We start from the raw sequence: 21,006 nt of genomic DNA, 5'->3' as shown, positions 1-21,006 counted from the left end.
AAAGCTCTTGTTTAGACAGCTGTTAGTGATGTGGTCAGTGTGATGGCAGTGGTGTAAGAAAATCTTGTCTGTTCTAGTTTGCCTACCTGGAAACAGGGAAGGGGACATAGTTTTCATTAATTGTCTATTTATAGCTGCATTTGGGTAGTAAGCTGTAGGTTAGGGGTTAGGTACGGGTCAGGAATTGTTTTCATTTTCCACTTGTCAGCTCAGGAGTTGATAACATGAAAATAAAAGCATGTGAAGTGTTGAGATTTGTCATACCAACTCTTGCCATTCATTGATTCTGTAGTAAAATGTATGTGTAAATCTAAGTGTAATTGAAGTCACAGAAGTGGTACACAATGGCCTATACAAAATACTGGAGAAAATTAGAAACAAGCTTGGCTACTGTATTCTGACTAGTTTCCTCTGTGCTTTAAAAAAAACAAAACAAAACAACAAACAAACCACAATAGACTAACCACAAAACCCAAACCAGTGATTAATGTGCGGACACATACTGTTAAGAGTTTATGATAATCTTTGTTTACTGAAGTATTTTGAATGTAAACTTGAAATATAGATATATTTTTCTTTTATGGCTGCCTGGAACTGCATCATGATAGCAGTACAGATAAGCTACCTACTAGCTGCTTTGGGGACAGATAATCAAAGGATTCTTCTGGAAATTCAAGGATACTTGTATATTTTGTCATATGCTAATTGTCCTTGTAGAATCACCTTATGTTTCTTTTCTTGCCATTCTTTTTAGGATGCTTTTTAAAGAAAGCCGAAGTGTTCACAATCACCTCACTTCTGCTCCGTGAGTATAATATTCACAACTTGCTAGTATCTTTAGGTTGTTCATAGCATCTTTTCCCATCTTCATGCTGGGGGAGGAAAGGGAGATATTTTGGGATTTGTTTGAAGAGACTTACAATGTTGTTAATTTTTTGTAATGCTTTAATTTAGACATATAACTGTAATGTTCTTGTAGCACTATATTTTAACTCGGTTATGAAGTGGCTAGATAACTCAAGTGGATATTCATTCTTAATGAATTAAGATTAATTAATGCCTTTTACTCAGAGTATTTCAAAGCATTATACACTACTAAAATTTTGCTGTGCAGCATATTAAATTGAACTCAGAGACTGCAGTACTTCCTGCTCACTTCTTTTCCTCGTAAATATCTCTGTAACTGCAGAAGGCTGTGTATCTTAGCAGAATTTTACCTTCTTGATTTTCAGACAAGGCTGTGTCCCTCTTGAGTTGCCTGTATTCAGCCAGAATTCAAATAAACAATTACAACTTTGAATAACACCTAAATTGCAATCTTTGTGATAAATATGATTAACATAGGATATTTTTCTACATAATAGCAAAACTGAGTCATGGTCCACCTACAGTAAGGTCTTTTTTAACCAGGCATTTACCTAGTTGCTTAGCAAAAGAGAATGAATGACCTGTAAGTTGTAAATCTGTTGATCCTCTTGAAGAAATAGAAATGAGAAAAGGAGGTGTGAAATGCTTAACTTCAATGTTAAACTGATGACTAATAATCCTTAGTGCTTGTCCTTGCTTGCATAACTGCAGTCGGTGCTATGGTGTTCACTTACACTGCAAAACAACCTGGAAGTTTGTTAAATGGCTTCTTGCAACAAACAGAAGTTAGATACTACTCCTTCACAGGTGATAAGCACCAAAACACTTTTTTGGGGGGAAAAAATAGCAACTTTTTTAATGTGGTTTGAAATATAAATGAGAACACAAAGTATACTCCTCAGTGACAAACATCAGTGTAAAGTGAAATTATATAACTATTACAGGTGATTTGAGTTTAGACAAAGCTCTGCTAAGTAGGCAAACTTATTATCGAATTATTATTTTCTTCTTATTATGCTCTTATTGTTCAGCTTATAAGAGGCTGAAATGACTTGGCATTTTGAAGTTTCTCTAAATCGAAGGAGTTAAAGACCTCTCCTGATATATATCAGGTTATATCAGCAATTCAGTGAATTTTGCATCTAATTTACTTACAGATACATGAAAAAAAATGGATTAAAAGTGTGCTTGTTCTCTTCCCCCCCAATGTTTTAACCCATTTTCTGTTTCAAGGATGTTTTATTATTAAAGCTGGACTTCAGCAGTCATTCTTCTAGTTTATTGGGATATAATCAGGGTAACAGTTAAAACTAAAACATCTTACCTTTCTTTTGTCTTTTGATGCACATGTATCTCCTCTGGTTTAGGGCAAAGAAGAAGGTGATTCTGGCCCCTAAACCCAAAGTGAAGGTAAATGCCTATTTAGATATCTGAATTTTATATGACCATCTGATACAACCTGTTTCCTGCCTCTGATCCAGAAAAATTCTGGCAGAAGGGTTCCATCAGGAAATATTGTAAGAGCTTATTGACTTGGTGGTGTATTACTTTACAGTAGTATAAAAGACTTCTGTATAGCTTTGTAACTTGAAGCTATATTAGTTTTTTTTAAAATTGACAATGAAGAGGTACTAGTTCCAGTAAAATTTCACATTTTTAATGTGTGCTTTGTTTGTTTCAGCTTGTGTTAAATTTGGCAACACTGGAAAAATGTGTGGTTGGGAGGATAATGTAGTAAGTTGACAGAGGGTCTCATTAGACATGACTAGGTGTTGTCTTAGTTCAGTAGCAATTTTACCTAGCAATCAGATTAGCTACCCTGTTTTTCACAGCATTGATTATTCTTAACTGTGTGGGGCACTTCTAGTTACATGGAGCAATAGCACTAGGTTTTTAAATACAAATATTGAATTAGCACACGGGACTTCAACACCTAGATATCAGTTATCTTAATATGAAAATTTCAATAGTAGATCTTCAGTTCATCTGAATTTACAGAATAATAGTACTACACTAAAGACTTTAATCTACTCCAAAAAGGCTATTAAACCTATCTTCTCTCTTCATTCTCAGGATTCCAGTCCAAAGAAAGAACAGAAAACCTGTATGTCTTCAGTCAATTCAAGTTGCGCTACTGTACTGAGTTCCAGCACACCTGTCTGTACCCCAGCCAGCTCTAGCTGCACACCAGCTCCGGAGACGATCTGCTTGGACGACTCACTGGATGAAGACCTCTCTTTCCACCCACCCTCACTGGACTCTATTTCTGATGCTCTGGCAGTTATCAATAATGGTGCCAAGGGATCGCCTCTTGGGTCCACCATAGACACACCAACATCCAGACCTCGCCCTGGGCTGAGGGAAGAGAAACTAGCAAGCATTATGAGTAAGTTGCCCCTGGCAACTTCAAAGAAAGTAGAGCCCACTCAAACACCCCATTCATCAAGTCTTATTGCTGGTCACACAGGGCCAGTACCAAAGAAACCCCAGGACCTAGTTCACACTGGTATCTCTTCAGGCCTTATTGCTGGATCTTCAATTCAAAATCCTAAGGTTTCCTTAGAGCCTTTGCCAGCCAAACTACTTCAACAAGGACTACAGAGGTCAAGCCAGATCCAAGCTGCTTCCTCCTCTTCTCAGACTCACGTTTCTTCCTCTAAGACCCAAGCAGCTATTTCTTCCACCTCTCAAAGAACCAAGGATGCTAATATCTTGGTATCATCTTCTGAGGCTCAAGGTGGTTCTTCCTCAACATCACAAGTGACAAAGGTGCACCAGCATTCAGCTGTACAGCAGAAATACGTATCTCCTTTACAAGCAACTATTAGTAAATCACAGACCAATCCAGTGGTGAAATTGAGTAGTAATCCCAAACTGTCTTGCTCATCACCAGTCATCAAGGCTCAAGATAAGTCTGTAGTGTATCGCCTACCTTTGTCTAATCCTTCATCTGCAAGTGGCTCTCAAGTGTCTCACCCACTGGTTTCTCGGACAACATCCAGCACCTCTACCTCTAGTAACTATTTAGCCAAGGCTATGGTGTCACAAGTTTCTTCCCAGGGTTTCAAGCCTCCCTTCTCCATGGCTGCCTCTCCCAAACCTGCTGCCTCTCCCAAGCCCACTGCATCTAAGCCCTCTGTGACACCCAAGCCCAATGCATCGCCTAAATTTTCATCCAAGTCCACCTCATCCCCCAGGCCTGCAACAACACCCAGTTCTTCCAGTTCAAGTGCACTAGTTTCCCAGAGTAGTCACTCCAGCAACAACCCCCTTCATAAACAGACCAGTGGTGTAAATATCAGCAGGCAGTCTCCCACAATGAATTTGCTGCCCTCTAATCGCACCTCAGGCCTTCAGCCTGCAAAGAACCCTCAGGCATCTTCAAAATTGCCCAACTCTTCTCCTTCTGGAACTGTTGGTAAAAATAATTTGGGTGGAGTTGGAATGAATGTACCTGCCAGCAGAGGCAGTAACCTTAACTCAAGTGGAGCTAGTAGGACTAGTCTGTCTGGGGGAGCAGGAAGTGGAACACAGGGTGCTACTAAACAGTTGTCAACTCCACACAGACCATCTTCTGCCTCAGGGTCTCCAGTTGTAGCAGCCAGTGTGCAGGTACGAGTTTACATTTAAACCTTACATGAATATTTCCATATATATACACTAAGCATAAATGCTAATAGCGATGAAACTGTTTCACACTAGTGAATAGCTATTGCCAGCTAATGCGAAATGCAAGGATCAGTGTGGAACAGATCCTCACTGTAAAATGTTGGTTGGTCTATACTGTGGAACAGAATTCACTTTTGTTTGGTTTTGGGTTTTTTTAAGAGCACTAGAAAAGGTAGGTTTTGTGTGACCATATTTTCAGGGGATGTGGTATTTTCTTGTGTTATTGGATTTGTGTGTTCTTGCGTATTTACTTATTTGTAATGATGGGTGGTCATATGAAATGGTGTCTTGGTACACTTGTTGCCAAGTTTCATGATGAACTTTGCAAAACTAGAGTTCAGTTGCTCATGGTTGGAGTATAATGCAAGACTTGTGTTTAAAATTAACACTTGCAAGGGCTTTTCTTTAGTATTTGTGATTAAATATGTATTTTATTTTGTAGGATCTAGTCAAACTGAACGAGACACCTCATTAATATATAAGTATCCTAGAAATTGTCTAAGAGAGCGCTTACACAGAACTTTATCACTGGAGATAAAAAAAGTCATACAAAACAAATACTCTGAAAATACTGTTGTTGTAAAACCCATGCAAACCTATTATTTACCCAGAAGACAACCTGCTTTCCCAAGTTGTGCTTTCTTCCTGGGAATGATTTAATTACTCAGACAGTTTGAGGTTTTCCTCTATTGTTATTGCGCTCTCTGTCCTGAAGTCTTCATTACTTAAGTAAAGAAAAGCAATATTGCTTTAAATCAGTGTTGGTGTACAGCAAATGAAAGCTTTGTATTTTTTTGAACAATGTACGTAGATATTGCATGGTAGTGATGTATACTCAGGTTTTAGCAATGGTTTATAATCTTTTAGCTTACTATCAAAGTTTTATTCATGCAGCTGACTAACGGGAAGAAGATGGTTTTTACAAGACATTTCTATGGTCTTTCATCCTACTGTACCTTAAGTCTGTTACAGTAAACAAGAAATGTCTGGCAGGCTCCGACACAGCCTCCTCATTATCTTAGGTACTCTGAAAAAAACACAACCCATAGGCTGTGTAAGGGCCACTGGGGTACCACATAGGGCCTAGAGAAGAGCTGAGCTGAGCCAGATACAGTGCAGTTTGGGTACTCTGGAAGATGCCTGAAGGAGACAAAAAAAGGCTACAGTGAACAGACTGGGAACAGAGTTGCTTCTTCCTGGTGCAATCGACAGAATCCAGTGGATACAATTGCTGTGATGTAGAAGAAAATGTGAAATGCGTGCGGTAGTGCTTAAAAATGACGGACAAGGGAAATAAGTAGTATTGTGTTGGATGGTGAGATAAATTCTGGCAAACCTTCCTGTAGTTAAAGGCAAGTAATATGTTTTACAAACACTGATCACCCGGGGAATGAAATCTGTTTTGGCAGACCATGGTGTTGAAGAGGACTGGAGGGGGTGTTGTGGATTATCAAGTAACATGAGTGCATAGCATACTGTAATAGAGCAAAATAAGGTGTATTGGTATATAGAAGGGGAGGAAATCTGCTAGAGGTACTGCACAGCATATGGTATCTCTAAAATAATTATTGTGACTTTACATGTGGGTTTTTTAACACTTCAAAAGTTACTTCAAGCTAGAAATGGTTCAGAAGAGTGGTGCAAGGAAGATAAACCATGGAATAAGGCTGTTGCTACTGTGCAGACTGAGACTTAGTCAGTGGAGTATGTTCAAGAGATTAGAATCAATTTACTTCATAGTCCAAGTACACTGACGGGGAAGAGATTTGTGATAAGAGGGCTTTACTTAGCCTTAAAGATCTAATGGCTGGCTGCTGAACATAACTAATTCCAGACTAGTTGTTAGGTACAATGTACTAAGGTGTTATTTACCCCTCTTAAAACTTTGCATAAGACTGAAAGTGAATCTCCTTTCTATTAAGGGTTTAGGGATTTAATTCCTATCTGAGATATTATTAATTGGTCAGAAGATGAGGGTGGTACCAGAGTTGCTCATTAGAATATCCTGGCCTGCTTACATTGAAGATCAGACTAGACGATTTCATGTGATGATAAAGATGTTCCTAACTAGGAAGAGTTTCCAAGAAGTGTTTCCCTTCTTTCCCCTTTGGATTGATAGTTATCTACCAGAATATAAGCTTACACCTGCTGTACCTCCACAGAAATTTTACTCTTGAATAATCTATTAAGTTGCATTTTAAGAACAGAAAGTCAAAGTGTGATTTCCTTTAAAAGATTTACTTACCACTAGTACTCTTGAGCAGAACCTAGCTTAGACTTTTAAGGATCTTAGTGACTCAGATTTACATGACCAGGATGAACCCTTTTATGAAGTGCTATCATAGGTGAGATAAATAGAAACATCTAAACTGCAACTCTTTTAAGGCATTCTCTGTAGCTCTTCCCATCACTGGAGTTCTCTCCTCCTTTTTGAGAGAGTAGGCAAGGTCTTGGCAGAGCACATTCCAGAGCTGCTTTCTGGTTTTAGGCATTTTACAAATCCACGATTGCAAGAGAATACTGTATGGCTTTTGTTTTGTTGCACAGTAAAGATTACATAGAATGGTTGCAATTTTTTGTACATAGGCTTATTGTGAAATTAGTACTTTTAAAGGCAAAAGAGAATAATCATGCATGATGGTTTTCATCCTTTTTTTTTTTTTCTACTTGTGGGATGGATTATGTCTCAGAAGCTGTCATGCCTAAGATGACCAGTACAAACACTTGCTACAAACATCACATCTGTAGTTGTTTACACTTACAGGGTTATGGGTTTAAAATTTTGTGTTTTCTTGTAAGCAGCAGCTAATCTTTCTGTAGCTGCTTTTATCTGAACACCTTAAGACCAAAACCGGTGATAGAAACTTCATCCCTGCTCGGAGTTTTCATCACTTTGCTGTTTCTGTAAATTGATATTCCAGAACTCAAGGAGACTTCATTTTCATTTTAAGCTCATGTGTTCATTAAAATGATTCTAAGCTTTGGGTTTAGTAAAGGCTTATTTGTATAAATGTATGGGTTTGAACTCCTGTTCAGTCTGAGTCTTTAACTCAAATATCTAAAATATCAAGCTCGAGTCAGATTCAAAATGCTTTCTATACTAATGGTTTTGTAGTAGACCATTAAAGAATTGAACATTAGCATATAAAATAACTATATGCATAGTGAAGGAAAGATTGTTAAACAAGAATGAGCTGTTGAATGTTAGGTGAATTAATGTGATTTGGGAGCTGTTGTAGCTATACTGTTCTGGCTAATCTTGCATTTTCACTTTTAAACTACAGTGACTTAACTTCATTGTGACATATGTAGAGTGGAGAGATTTTCCTTTGCCTTTTGCTTTGACATGTGGATACACACCTATGCATGCATATGTATGTCTGCATTTTGGTAACCTGACTTTTCCCAAAGTGTGGGGGTTCTTATGTATGAATCTTAATTTTCAAAAAAATCATTGCTTCTAAGCAACCTCTTTAGAAATAAAGTTAGTGTTCTGCTAAGACCCAGACTTGGAGAGGAGAGAGTAATACTGTGCTTCTAAAGAACTTCAGATCTACATCTGATAATTTTGTAATATTAGTCGAATAGATGTTGCATTAGATTCTGACTGTAGACCCAGTGCATAATTAGAAAGGAGATAGACAAAATTACCTGCAAGGCTGATGAGAAAAACATGAGATGAACCATACTGTCATGTCTGAATCTGAGATATAATGAATCTGAGATATAATTATATTTGCTTAGCAGATGAACAGTGGGAAGACCTCCTAGGTGGATAAGTGGATATTTATTAATAGTTTAATACACTTTTTAATAGGGCCACACTTAACAGAAAATGCTTGATTCTTACCTCCTTCAAGAAAACAACTCGGAGCTTTAAAATCTTTAAATACGCCTTTTCTTTGTACAGTCAACAGCAGGAGCGTCATTACTGGCTAACGCCTCACCTCTGACTCTCATGGCATCACCCCTGTCTGTAACCAGTCAGAACGTGACATCTGCACCATTAACTCCTTTTGGGATGCTGGGTGGCCTTGTTCCTGTGACCGTGCCCTTCCAGTTTCCCTTGGAGCTGCTTGGCTTTGGGACGGACACAGCTGGAGTGACAACCACCTCGGGATCTACCTCAGCGGCTTTCCACCACAGCCTAACTCAGAGTGAGTGGAATTAGTTATCCCACTGTGCTATAAGGAAAGATGCATGCTGAAAACAGAAATTAAGAAGGGAAGCAATAAAGTTCTGAGACTCAAATTTGGTTCATGAAAATCCCTACAGGAGGGTAAACATGATTTCTTTGCTGGTAAAACTTTGATTATGTAATTATCCAAATGTTATGAATCACCTTTGAGCTTAACTTCATTGTTACGTTTACAGTATATACTTAGTTTTGAACATGCTTTTTTAGGTTAGCTTTTAATCCCGTGTCTTTAGAAGGGAATATAGCTTAAAAGTCTCCAAATGTCACAACACAAATAAGAGACTTAATATGGTGATTCCTCAAAATATCTTTAGGTGAGTAATTTCTAATATCAAACGGTTCTCTTATGAGGAAGTATCAACCAATGTGGCATTTATTTTTTCCAATTGCTTAAAAAGAAATTCTTCAGGGTTTTAACCTATATAAATTTTTGGTCTTTCTGCTGAAGGAAATGATATGAAGAGTTGCATCCCAATAGCGAGGCATGATCCTTGCTCTGACTTTTGATTAACCATACCTGAATAGGTCTGTTTCTCTTGACTTATTCCAGCTATCAGGTATTTATTTTTTGTTGTTGAGATAAATCTTCAGAAATCTGTACAAATTAGCATGCTACTACAGCTGCACTAAAAACAAAGACTTTGTTTCACAAAGGCTGCCTCAGTCCTTAAGACATCATCTTTGTTGCTCTCCTTTTTTTTCCCCCCAGACTTACTGAAGGGTTTACAGCCAGGTGCTCAGCACGCAGCAACGCTGTCTCACTCACCTCTGCCTGCTCACTTGCAGCAAGCTTACACAGGTAAAGACATATTTTTCACATTTCTGCCCTAGACTGAAATAAAATGTACACCAGAACTGAAATTGGTTTAGAGAAAACACAACATGGGGGACAAGCTTTGGTAGCAGCAGACAGTACACATTGTATGGTAGCAGTATTTTTGGAACCTGAACAGTTTTCTTTATACTTGTCTTCAATGTCAAGAACAAAAAAGGTTCAAAAATTTAATTAATTCTTAGCAGTTCTAGAAACCGAAGTGTACAAATTCAACTATTGGGGGTAAAAGGAATACTGCTTACGAGACACTAACATGATTGTTTACAGGCTGCAGAAAATCTGTATTGGTGAGATTGTTTTTTCCATTCAACTTTAATTTGTCCTTTGGAGGAGAAACTGACCTTCCAGCTAGAAGCGTTAACAGTGTGATGGTTTCCTAATGGAAGATCTGCCTTCTCTGGAAATCTTATCCTTGATTGAGACGAGAAGCATGAAGTAGAACATCTCCTTTTTCTGTTTGTAAGGCTTAGAGCTGAAACACTATCATAAAGCTTTGGAAGGTGCAGTTCAGAGTGTACTCCTTTCTTTGCCACCTGTAGAGTGTTCTGGGGTTTTTTTGCCAGGAGAAGGAACAGAAAGGGTGGCAGTGGTTTGGTGGGGGTTCTTCATCCTGTTCTTAGCACCAAAAAACTGGGCAGTGTTGCTCAAAGAAGCTGTGATAACAAACCAATTGGCTGTTTGGCACAACCTTAATTTTTTGTCACAGTGAGTGCCATGGGTTGAATACTAAAAATGCAAAGGCTTCTAAAAAAAGGATTGATTTTAAATGTTTTTCAGTATTCCAAGCTGCAACTTAATCTTTCGATAGATGGTATCTTTTGGTATGAAGCCTGTATCTCAGGTTCCAACAGTGTTACTTCTAATAAATGAACCACAGAGAAGATGCAAAATCTTCCATCCTATAAAGACACCGTACTTTTTGGTGATGCTAAAGCTGAACATCTCAAATTCCTGTCTCTCGTGCTGTAAGCTATAAAAATAAAAGTTCACTCATGCTTTTATTTTTCCTTTTTCCTGTCTTTTAAACTACAGATGGAGGCCAAAGTAAAGGGGACACTAAGTTACAGCGGAAAAACCAGTGACTTCTGGACAAGCAAGGGAGCTGAAGCAGTTCTGGTTGGCTGACAGAATCTGCCCAGTTGGGAAAGTGCTTATTGTCACAGGGCTGCTGTTTCTGTCGATGTTTACATATTCTGATCCCAAGCACTGTGGTGAGAGGAAGAAGAAAAAGAAAACAATACTTGATCAAAGAGAGAAGGAAAAGGAGGACTGGTCCTCCTGGTCATGCAGACTGGTCATAGTTTGATCTTGCCTAAAGAAACAAGCTTTTTTTTATCTGCTCTGATTGGCTTTTAAGAGAAATTGATCGTCAAACCCACAGCAGCACAAACTTTTTTTTTTTCCTGGGTGATGTCCAATGAAGAGTTGAAAGTGTGAGAGGAGCTAGAATAGGTTTCTCCATCCATTATGTAAGGTGGAATCATCCACTTCATTAGTGCCCAAAGTGCCCAGTATAAGATTGTGTAGGTCCCGAGTGTAATATATGGTTGTGGACCAAAGGTTATGTAGAGGTGGTGCTGGGATACTTTGCGTTATAACTAAACCCTTACACAAAGGCAGTTTCTGATAACGGGCATTTTTCCAGCTTTATAAGGCTGTTTGGCTTTAGGGAGCCTACAGATGTATGCAGTCTCATTAGAGAGTTGTCTTCAAAAACAGATCTCCTGGAACATTGAGATGGGAGAGACAGACTACTGGGAAATCCCTTGCTCCTTGTTTGATTCTTTTTTTTTTTTTTTTTTAATATAAAGATTCTTATTTAAGGGAGGAAGGGGATGGAAATTCTTCCATTTACATGAAAAGGAAACACATTGGTTAGACTAGCATTTCCTTCCCACATCTTTTTTTTTTTTAAAGGCACACTGATTTTTCATTCCTTCCATTTGTTAAACTTTTCTTTGCCTTGTGCTTATCTGCTACTAAAATTAAGTAATGTTCTATTCACGTCTTTTTTTTATAAAACACAACCACTTCTTTACTCATTCTAGATCTTCCCATCTTTCATCTAACTCCTCCCAAAAGCCATGCATTATACTGATTTGTTAGTCAAAGAAAGCTGATGTGACCTATTCCAGAGCCAGGTTAATACTGCTTCAGGCATTAGCCAAAGAGGAGTCGTTCAAAAAGCGACCAGAGGTGCCTTCTCTTCTGGCGGCTGAATGGGTTTTCTCCAGCATTTCCAGCCCCTGCTGGCCTGGGGAGTTCCTGACCTGAACTCTTCCTTACATGGTAGCACAAGACTGCAAAGCTGGCTTGGTTTTTTTTTTTTTTTGGATAGCAATATATTGACTGGTTAATTTGTAAGGTTAGGAAGTATCCAGCACACGTTGCACTTTCAACACTAGGACAGAACTTTGTTGTTGAATCCCTTGCGCTGTCAGATAAAAGATGAGAATGGCAGAAACTGAAATACATCATAGGGGAAAGGAGCAAATAAAATAGTATGATGCCCTTCTCCTTCAACCCTGAAACATTCCTTTGATCGGAGATGCTGAAATTCTTAGTAGCTAATCTTTCCAGTAGTTTGACTTGAGATTGAACCAGTGACTACTGGTTATCTCACACCTTCCAGAGAGACTTTGACCCATGGATAATAAATCATCAGTGGTTTTTTGCTAGATTAACTTATAGCTTTCAGGTTTCTTTTACATGTGATTTATTTTTCTTAGACCAGACAACAGTTTCTTTTCTATTTAGAGCTCATTTTAATTTTATATAAATATATATACGTGAATTTAAAATAATATATATTGTGTACTTAGTATAAAAATGTTGGGTTGAGCTCAGCAATAAATGTTTTTGCACAACACTTCTGTGAAAGACAGATTGAATTAAAATAAGACGCATTAGTTCGTTAATTTCACTCCACAGCATCTGCCAATTAAATGCTTTTTAGCTAGTGCTCATGTTTTGTATGTGGTGTGTTGATTAGATAAGCTTGCATCATCAAGGTTATTTAGAGTTGAAACACGCAGCTACATAGACTCTGGCATTCTTAATACTGTGCAAATTGTGTCAAAATACCATAAACTATTTAGAATGCAAGCTTCATCTGATTTTTTTTTTTTCCCCCTTTTTTCTCCAGGAAGGGCTTAAGGAAGACAACTTTTGTTTTTTGAGGCCTAAGAGTTCTGGCAGGATGCTAATTCTCTGAACTGTGTCAAACCTGATAATTCTTAACAATGCATGTAGCTAAGGGAGTTGGAGCAGTGAGCCATCAGGCAGCAATATATTTAAAAGACCCTGTCCTAAGAGAGTTCTACCTCTTCTGTGTTTTCCTCATCAAGGCATCTCATTCAAATTGCCATCTTTTGTCTTCATGCTTAATGAAATTTTAGATTGGGAGACTTGGAGCCCTTTATAACTACAGCACAAATTTCCTTTCAACATTCCTCTCTTCCTGGAAGTATGCCTCACCTTCAGTTGAGGTGCATCCTCTCTAAATCTTAGGGGAGGGTAGGAGTAGTCCTGTCTGTGTGGCCTATTGAGCTTCTCAGTCTTGGGAAACAACTAATACTTACTGTGGAAATAGGTAGTAGGATGTGGAAATAGGTAGTAGAATGATGAGAATAAAAATACATGTTTGTGAAGCCAGTTCAAACAGCCCCCCAGAGGGTAACTGTGCTCAGTCATTACACTCTGAGCTTCTTTGGAATCAGCAACATAGCGATGAAAGGGTCTATGTTCCCTATTCTCCCTGGTTAAACCTAGCAAGGCGAAATCAAAGGAAATAATAGGGTGGCTCCCAGAGACCTTTGCAGGTAGCATAAACAAGATGGGGAAGTGAAAGATTTCTGCAACGTCCAAATGCAAAATTAAGTTAATGTTTTACTATTTTCTGCACAGCAGCTCTTCTGAAGATGTTTTTCCCCAAGTTTTTACTCCTTTCTAAGGGCCTTTGTTAATAAATAAACTGTAGTTGTACATACTAAATAACCCTCAGTATTCACAAGCAATAAGAAAGCCAAGTAGAGCTGTCTTTTTCCAGACAGCAAGGCTGAACTTGGTTTGGGGACTGTGTATGAGCTAACATGACAAGCTCACTGAAAGCCCCAAACAAACGCAAGCAATAATTTCAAACGCAGGTTTTAGATGTTTAAAACCGTCTGGGTAATATTTTCCGCTACATGATCCAAAGTCCCAAAAGTCGTGGTAGCTATTTTAAATCCTTTCAAGATACTTGCAAAGAAAGAAAGCAGGCTAGATGAAAAACAGGCTGCAAAGTTTCCTGATACCTTGGACTATTGACTGCAGTGTTCTCCCACTCCAAGATGCAAATGGCCTAAATCACTTTGTCCAGCCTCCTCTGTTGATTTGAGATACATGACTGATACCAATCAACTAAGTCACAAGTGTGGATGCTGTGGGTTTCACATCTGTTTTCTGCTAATCAGAAGTAACTTTTAATTACCTGGGTTCTGCTTCTTGTTTGAATCCGATCAAAGTTGTCTGATGCACAGATTTGGGGGTGGGACAGGTGCCAAGAACCTGTTTCCTTCCCGCAGTCCCATCACCTGACCCTTCCTCCACACTCCTTCTCCACTTGGTGCAAGACCCTTGAGGACATGAAAACAGAGAAATCCTGCAACTCTCCCAAGCTGCCATCAGTTGTGTGAACCATTAACCCTCTGGGAGTCATCTTGGACTCCAACTAACTTTATCACATTTGCTGCTACATTCGTAAAATGAACTTTTGGCTGTATTTATTAGCAAATTTTAATCTAGTTTACAGTTGGTTTGGTATTCTTTTGAGTAGTTTTTGCCCACAGATGGATTAGAAGCGTTGGGGTGTTTGGGTTGGGTGTGTTTTTTTTTTTCTGGAGTGAATTGGTGAAGGCACAGTGGTCCCTCTTCTGCTTTTGTTTTGGACATTTTCTGAAGATGGCATTGCAGGGAAAACCTGCAGCCAAGCCAAGCTGTGGAAGGCTTCCTCCCACACCTAACTTTCATCTTTCGCTGAATTGGGGGGAAATCATTAAAGGGACACTTGCTTTTTGTTTGGGTTTGTTTTATTTTTTTTTCATAAAATGAACCAGAAGGTGAAAGCAGTAGGTAAATGGCTAATTAATTAACACTTTATGCAATTTTAATTTTATAGAAATTTAAAAAAGGTTGGTAGATTTTGATTGGTCCTAGCTCTGGTGAAATGGCTGTTACCCTCCATGACTTACTTGATTCAGGCCTTTGTCCTTTGTTTAAGTGCCTTTTTTATTTTATTTTTATTTCCCTACCCTCTTTAAACTGTTCTCAGAGATCCTGAAGTGCTGGAAGGCATTTTGGAGGAAAATCTTAAGCTTGCCAAGATGGCTTTATGCTGTTATACTATTTTTTCCCTTTTGTAAAGAAAAAAAAAAAGTAACGTGTGTAACTTCATAGCTGCTGTACCCTGGTGTTGGTTCTGTGTGCTTGTGCGTTCTTTCTCTCACACTCACACATGTACGCACACACACATATACAGCAATATTCCTGAGGAACGTGTTCGTCCTTCTGCATTCTGCTGGCTCCGTTAAACACTTTACTTAAAGGTGAACGTTGGTGCAAAGATGGCAGTACAATAAAAGAGTGTGTGTGTGTGAGTGCGCAAAAGCGTGCATGAGAGAAAGGAAGTGGCCAATGGGAATGAAACTTCTTGCATTTTTCTCTGAAGGTTTTAAATTTGGATCTTTGTTAGGTCACGAGTAAAACATTGTGGGCCCTGTCTGGCAACCTTATTAAATACTGGACCACTTCACACAATTACTGAATCTGAGACAAAGATGTGTGACTGACAACCCCAAGAGGGAGGGCGGGGGGAGAAAGTTAAAATAGCAGCCTGCAACAAGCCTGAGTTGAGATGAATTGCAAGGAAACGCGTGCACAGCTGGTCACGTCTGCTTGACACCAGTTATTGCAAGGATTCTCACATTTACCAAAGTGTCACTTTGTAAGAAGGAATTTGATAAAACCTGGAAGAGTGCAGCTGCTAATTGAAGTTAAACCTGGCTATGATTCACATACTGCCTAAATCATTCACCATGAAGTACTTTTCTAGTTGTACTTCTTCTCAACTTACTGAGATTTCATTAATGATTTGTTCTCTTACTATAATGTAAGTTCATGTGTTATTAGCTGCAAGTGAACCCTGATTACAGTGTCTGTGCTTGTTTCCTTGTTCTCTGACAAAATTAGCAATCTGCAATAGCTCATCTAGTGATTTTTAACAATTCTGTGCTGAGGATCTATCCAATTTAGGATTGCTGAAAACATGCATGCTGAACTTAAGGTAACAGATGTACGCCACACTAGACAGTGCTAGTTCTGTGATGTGTTTCCCCAGGGAAGATCTAATTTTGAGTTGCAATATGAAATGGAATGAAGAGTCCTTCGTAAGCGGAGAACCCAGCTAGAGAGCAGAAAATAAGACATCAAATACAACATGTTTGTGTGGCAGAGAATAGCCCAACTGCTATTTCAGTTCTTAGCTTGTCTTCATATGTTTGAGTGAACCTGTTTTATGTAAACTAGGATTTCTTCTACCAATCTCTAATGGTGCCAGTCAAAGATAGGACTATTGCTGGTAGCTTAGCCAGTTGTGATAGTGAAGGTGCTTCTTAATCTGCTGTAGGTGCATTAGTGAAGTTACTTCCGTGGAGTTTGCCATATCCACCTGTGGCAGTAAACTGAGCTAACCTGGCTCTTCTGTTTCTTTTCAATTTATTTTGGGCACATGTGCTTTTTATCCTAGGGTGATCTGTGAGATGGGGAATCTACAGCTGGTCATGATGGTTGACTGTTGTGGTCTTTTTTAACAAATGCAGCTGTTGTGAAAATCTTTGTCTGTCTACTGCTTAAGAAATCACTGCCAAAATAAGCAGCCAGAAGTATGCTTACTGGGCCACTGGAAAGATAACTGTTGTGTAGGGGAATGCTTTGTTTGTGGAAACTTCTGGTGTGGCTTCATCATCCTTTTTCTATGACTCGGTGATCCCTTGCTGCTGTAATAGCCTTTTGGGGCCATAGAAAGCCCTGCTGCTGCTATGAGTTACGCTGAGAGATCAGCATGGCCTGGAACTGGCCCAAAACTGGGGAAGTACAAAGATTCCCTACAGCTGTTTTTGCACACTCCTCATAAATAAAACTGTGCTAATCTTGTCAGTAGTCAAGGATATAGGTCTGTATTTTGTAGCCATTTTTGACAGCTATAATTCTATAGAGCAACTCTGGAGAAAAAAAAAATACATGTTTTGTATCTAGAAGTGAATTTCAGTCTCTTTATTGCCATCATCTGCTTAAGTAATAACCATTAACTAGTTTTTCTTTATGGTGAAGTAATCCAAAGCAAGCAGTGTACACTATGTTTGATTCCTGTCATGCTCAATACTAAGGGGTTTTGTTTGTTTGTATTGCCCAGCAATGTATGCAGATGCATTTTATTGACAGTTAGTTATGTTTGTTACTGTTTAGTACCAAGAGAAAAAGGGAGAGAATCAACCAAAACCAGTCAGGAGATGCCACCATCACAGGCCAAACCAAGTAGCTGCGGAGGCAGCCAGAGCTTCTTTGAGACTTCCCAGATTTCACCAGACGAGTGGGGCGTGGGGGAATAAACTTTCTTTTGTTCTCAGCTTTTTCCAGATAAGGCCTTAGTTTCATTAGTAGTCACTAATATCAACTATGCAGATAAGTATTTACGTGTTTCAGTGTTACATGCATTCCTTCCCCCAGCTACCCTTCTTAACACATGTTGAAGTTTTACCCAAAGAAAATGGAATATTTTTTTGAATGTCTGTACTGCAGAAGTCTTTTTTGCTAACGTGAAGAAAGAAATTTGTATTTTAAAAAAGAAACCCTTTCACTGGTGCAACACCTAGTGTCAAGTGTCATGAAGTTGCTTCAAGAGGGAAGCTAAAATCACCTCTTGTGACAGGTTTTAGTTTGAGAGGTTTTTTTAGGATATTCAGCTCTCAAAATTGGTTTAAGAAGCCGCAGCAATGTTTTGTAATGTACAGGTTAGATCTGGGGAGAAACCATGAGACATCCCAGGTTTCCTTCCAGTATCAGAAGTGAATGAAATAAATTTATCAATTAAATTAAGTTGCTTCTAAACACGGGGAGTTATTGGCTACATGGTAGCTGGATCTTTAAATAAAAGCTAAATTGCGGTCCCCAGGTATTTCTCGCTGATCTTTTAGTCTTGTATGTAACTACAAATAACAGTTTAGCTCAGAGGTGAGAACTGTAGTGTGTGTTTCATTGCCGGTGATTCCATCATGTAGCAATTAGTACCATGTCCTCGCATAGTTCTCAAGATCCATACTGGAAATAGATGGAGAAATTTTATTTTTGGACTACTGTTTAAAAAAATTACAAAACTACTACTTTTTACCCTCAAAACTCTACTGAGCAGCATTATATTTTAGCAGTTAAACTAGTACCCTTGTTACGTGATTTGTCTCTTGTAGTCTTCTTTTACTGAGGGTTAGAAGCATTTCATGAGTAATCCTTAAAATGTTGGCATTCTCTAGTTTAAAGTCAGGTGCTTATTATAAAAGGGCATCTGTGGCGATAACTTCTGAGGATACAAAAGCACTGTGTTCGGAATATTTCATTGGGGGAAAAAAAAAAGAGGTGTGGGTGCAAGTCCCTTTAGTTCTCCCTGTTGAGGCTTGGTCAAGAACAGAGCGTCCAAATACCTGCCTGCACAGCTGGTGGTAGTGGGGATCGTCCCCTCGACAGAGGTTTGGCCTCCGTATTCTTTGTTTGGTGTCACTTTTAGTGTGTGTGTATATATATTTTAGCAAGTTTGGATATAGCCAGCTTAACTCTACCTGGCTTGCTGTGATCCCCAAGACAATGAAAGGCTGAGAAACAGACAGACAAAGTGGTTTCCTGCCTTTCACTAGGTAGCTCGGAACAAACAGACGGCCAAGTGTTTTATTATAAACCAATGTTAAATCACAGTTAGAATTCTTTGCATTCCTCGGTCTCAAACAAAGGAATGCGCAGTTACTACAAGATGGCAAACCTGTTTGAGTTGGTGATGCCTGTGATGCTTTACTCAGTCCAGCATGAATTTGTACAAGGTCACCTTCCTCCTTTTAATACTTGTGTATTTCAGATCACAGGGCTTATCCCAAGAGCCGTGTGCTTACTCCAGAGAAACTCCCCTGTGAAATGCTCCCCTCTTGTGACAGCAAGGCTGAACAACCAAATGCAGCTACATTTGGGTGGTTAGCACCACTTTCATTTGGATTTTTAGGGAGGTGTGTTCCAGTAACTTCAAGGGATACTGTGTTTTAAATGTGTGATTTCTTTCCTTATAAAACTGGACCTGAACGCAAGTTTTGAGTTGTTGGGTTGGTTTGTTCTTTTACTGAGGGTTAGAAGCATTTCATGAGTAATCCTTAAAATGTTGGCATTCTCTAGTTTAAAGTCAGGTGCTTATTATAAAAGGGCATCTGTGGCGATAACTTCTGAGGATACAAAAGCACTGTGTTCGGAATATTTCATTGGGGGGAAAAAAAAAAAAGAGGGGTGGGTGCAAGTCCCTTTAGTTCTCCCTGTTGAGGCTTGGTCAAGAACAGAGCGTCCAAATACCTGCCTGCACAGCTGGTGGTAGTGGGGATCGTCCCCTCGACAGAGGTTTGGCCTCCGTATTCTTTGTTTGGTGTCACTTTTAGTGTGTGTGTATATATATTTTAGCAAGTTTGGATATAGCCAGCTTAACTCTACCTGGCTTGCTGTGATCCCCAAGACAATGAAAGGCTGAGAAACAGACAGACAAAGTGGTTTCCTGCCTTTCACTAGGTAGCTCGGAACAAACAGACGGCCAAGTGTTTTATTATAAACCAATGTTAAATCACAGTTAGAATTCTTTGCATTCCTCGGTCTCAAACAAAGGAATGCGCAGTTACTACAAGATGGCAAACCTGTTTGAGTTGGTGATGCCTGTGATGCTTTACTCAGTCCAGCATGAATTTGTACAAGGTCACCTTCCTCCTTTTAATACTTGTGTATTTCAGATCACAGGGCTTATCCCAAGAGCCGTGTGCTTACTCCAGAGAAACTCCCCTGTGAAATGCTCCCCTCTTGTGACAGCAAGGCTGAACAACCAAATGCAGCTACATTTGGGTGGTTAGCACCACTTTCATTTGGATTTTTAGGGAGGTGTGTTCCAGTAACTTCAAGGGATACTGTGTTTTAAATGTGTGATTTCTTTCCTTATAAAACTGGACCTGAACGCAAGTTTTGAGTTGTTGGGTTGGTTTGTTTTTTTTTTTTTTGTAATAATCTCAGGACCTGAAAGATTGTAGCATTTAGTGTGTCTTAAAAATGATGTACTGTACCAGCCATGGATTTTGTAAATACACCTGTCTCCCTTTTTTTGTATTTTAATTTTTTAAAAGCGTGTAAGGCTCTTTGTCAGAGGAACTGGTGCCTGCTTAATTTCCATCCTGAACTCAAGCAGGAAAAGGAAGAAGCTGCTGCCACAAAAGCCTGCATCAGTTCCAAATGTGGATATTGTTCTGGTCAGTTTAATGGCTGTTAGTCTCTTGTTAGTTGGGAAGCCGGTTTGTTCCCTTGCACATTCCCAGTTGTGGCTAGCAGAGCTGGATCAGGGAGACTAATTTTAACCCTCTTCTGTGCAACTACTTGGATGTTTTCACTCCTTCCAGATACTCAGGTTTGCTATTCCTGAGAAGTCTGATGTTTTCAGAGGTCAGGACTATCGGCCCTCTGCAAGAATAGCTGGAGAGCATTTCTCATTTTACCCGTGCTTTGGTCCAAACACAGTAACGGGGTTTGTATCCTGCAAACCTTGCAGATAAGGCCGCCTCCACCTGTTCTGAGAGGGACTTGCCCTTTTATTTTCTGCTTTCCTGAAAGGAGTGCAAAGATTATTTTGGCAGCAGACTTTGCTCTGGGACCCAACCTTGCCGGCAGACCCCTGTTCTGCAGTAGGAGCCTTACTCAATTCAGCGTAGCTGTTCCCTGTCCCTAACTGCGACAGGCTTTTTTTCATGAGTGTACTTTTCTTTTTTTACGTGTCATGTGTCCGTGCTGTGTTAAATAAAGAGGAATGTACATATCAGCCCTGTCTCTGTGATTCTAACACCAAAATAAAGATGTAAAAAGGTTCCACTTGGGGGGGTTGTCGCTTGGGACTTTTTGTTGGGTTTTTCATTGTTGTTTTTGGGGGAGGGGGGCTGTTCCCTTTCTTCAGTCAGGACGACCACAACGGCAAGGGACACGCTGCGAGCAAGGAGCAGCGTTGTAAAGCTATCGGAGGATTAGTCTAAGAAGGGAATTCTTCCCTGCTCGGGTGCGCTATTTCGAGCCAAAGCCTGGCGCCCTAGCCTAAGCTACGAGCCGACCCGACGGTAACCGCCTTCCGCGC

The 21,006-nt window shown here is 39.5% G+C and overlaps 1 protein-coding gene across 1 annotated transcript in view; it reads left to right on the top strand.

Moving 5' to 3' along the window:
• UBN2 (ubinuclein 2) overlaps positions 1 to 18,222 on the top strand; it is a 55,594-nt gene extending 37,372 nt beyond the window's left edge. Inside the window, exons 13-18 of the mRNA XM_035903204.1 lie at positions 755 to 805; positions 2,235 to 2,277; positions 2,941 to 4,479; positions 8,447 to 8,693; positions 9,444 to 9,533; positions 10,602 to 18,222. Of these exons, the coding sequence (XP_035759097.1) occupies positions 755 to 805; positions 2,235 to 2,277; positions 2,941 to 4,479; positions 8,447 to 8,693; positions 9,444 to 9,533; positions 10,602 to 10,651 (2,020 nt within the window). The 3' untranslated portion in view covers positions 10,652 to 18,222. The remainder of the gene's footprint in view (positions 1 to 754; positions 806 to 2,234; positions 2,278 to 2,940; positions 4,480 to 8,446; positions 8,694 to 9,443; positions 9,534 to 10,601) is intronic.
• Positions 18,223 to 21,006: the final 2,784 nt, after the last annotated feature.

This window comes from Egretta garzetta, unplaced genomic scaffold (genome assembly GCF_000687185.1).
Source record: "Egretta garzetta isolate BGI_Z169 unplaced genomic scaffold, ASM68718v1 scaffold51, whole genome shotgun sequence".
NCBI lineage: Eukaryota > Metazoa > Chordata > Aves > Pelecaniformes > Ardeidae > Egretta > Egretta garzetta.
This window is presented reverse-complemented; position numbering and strand designations above follow the sequence as displayed.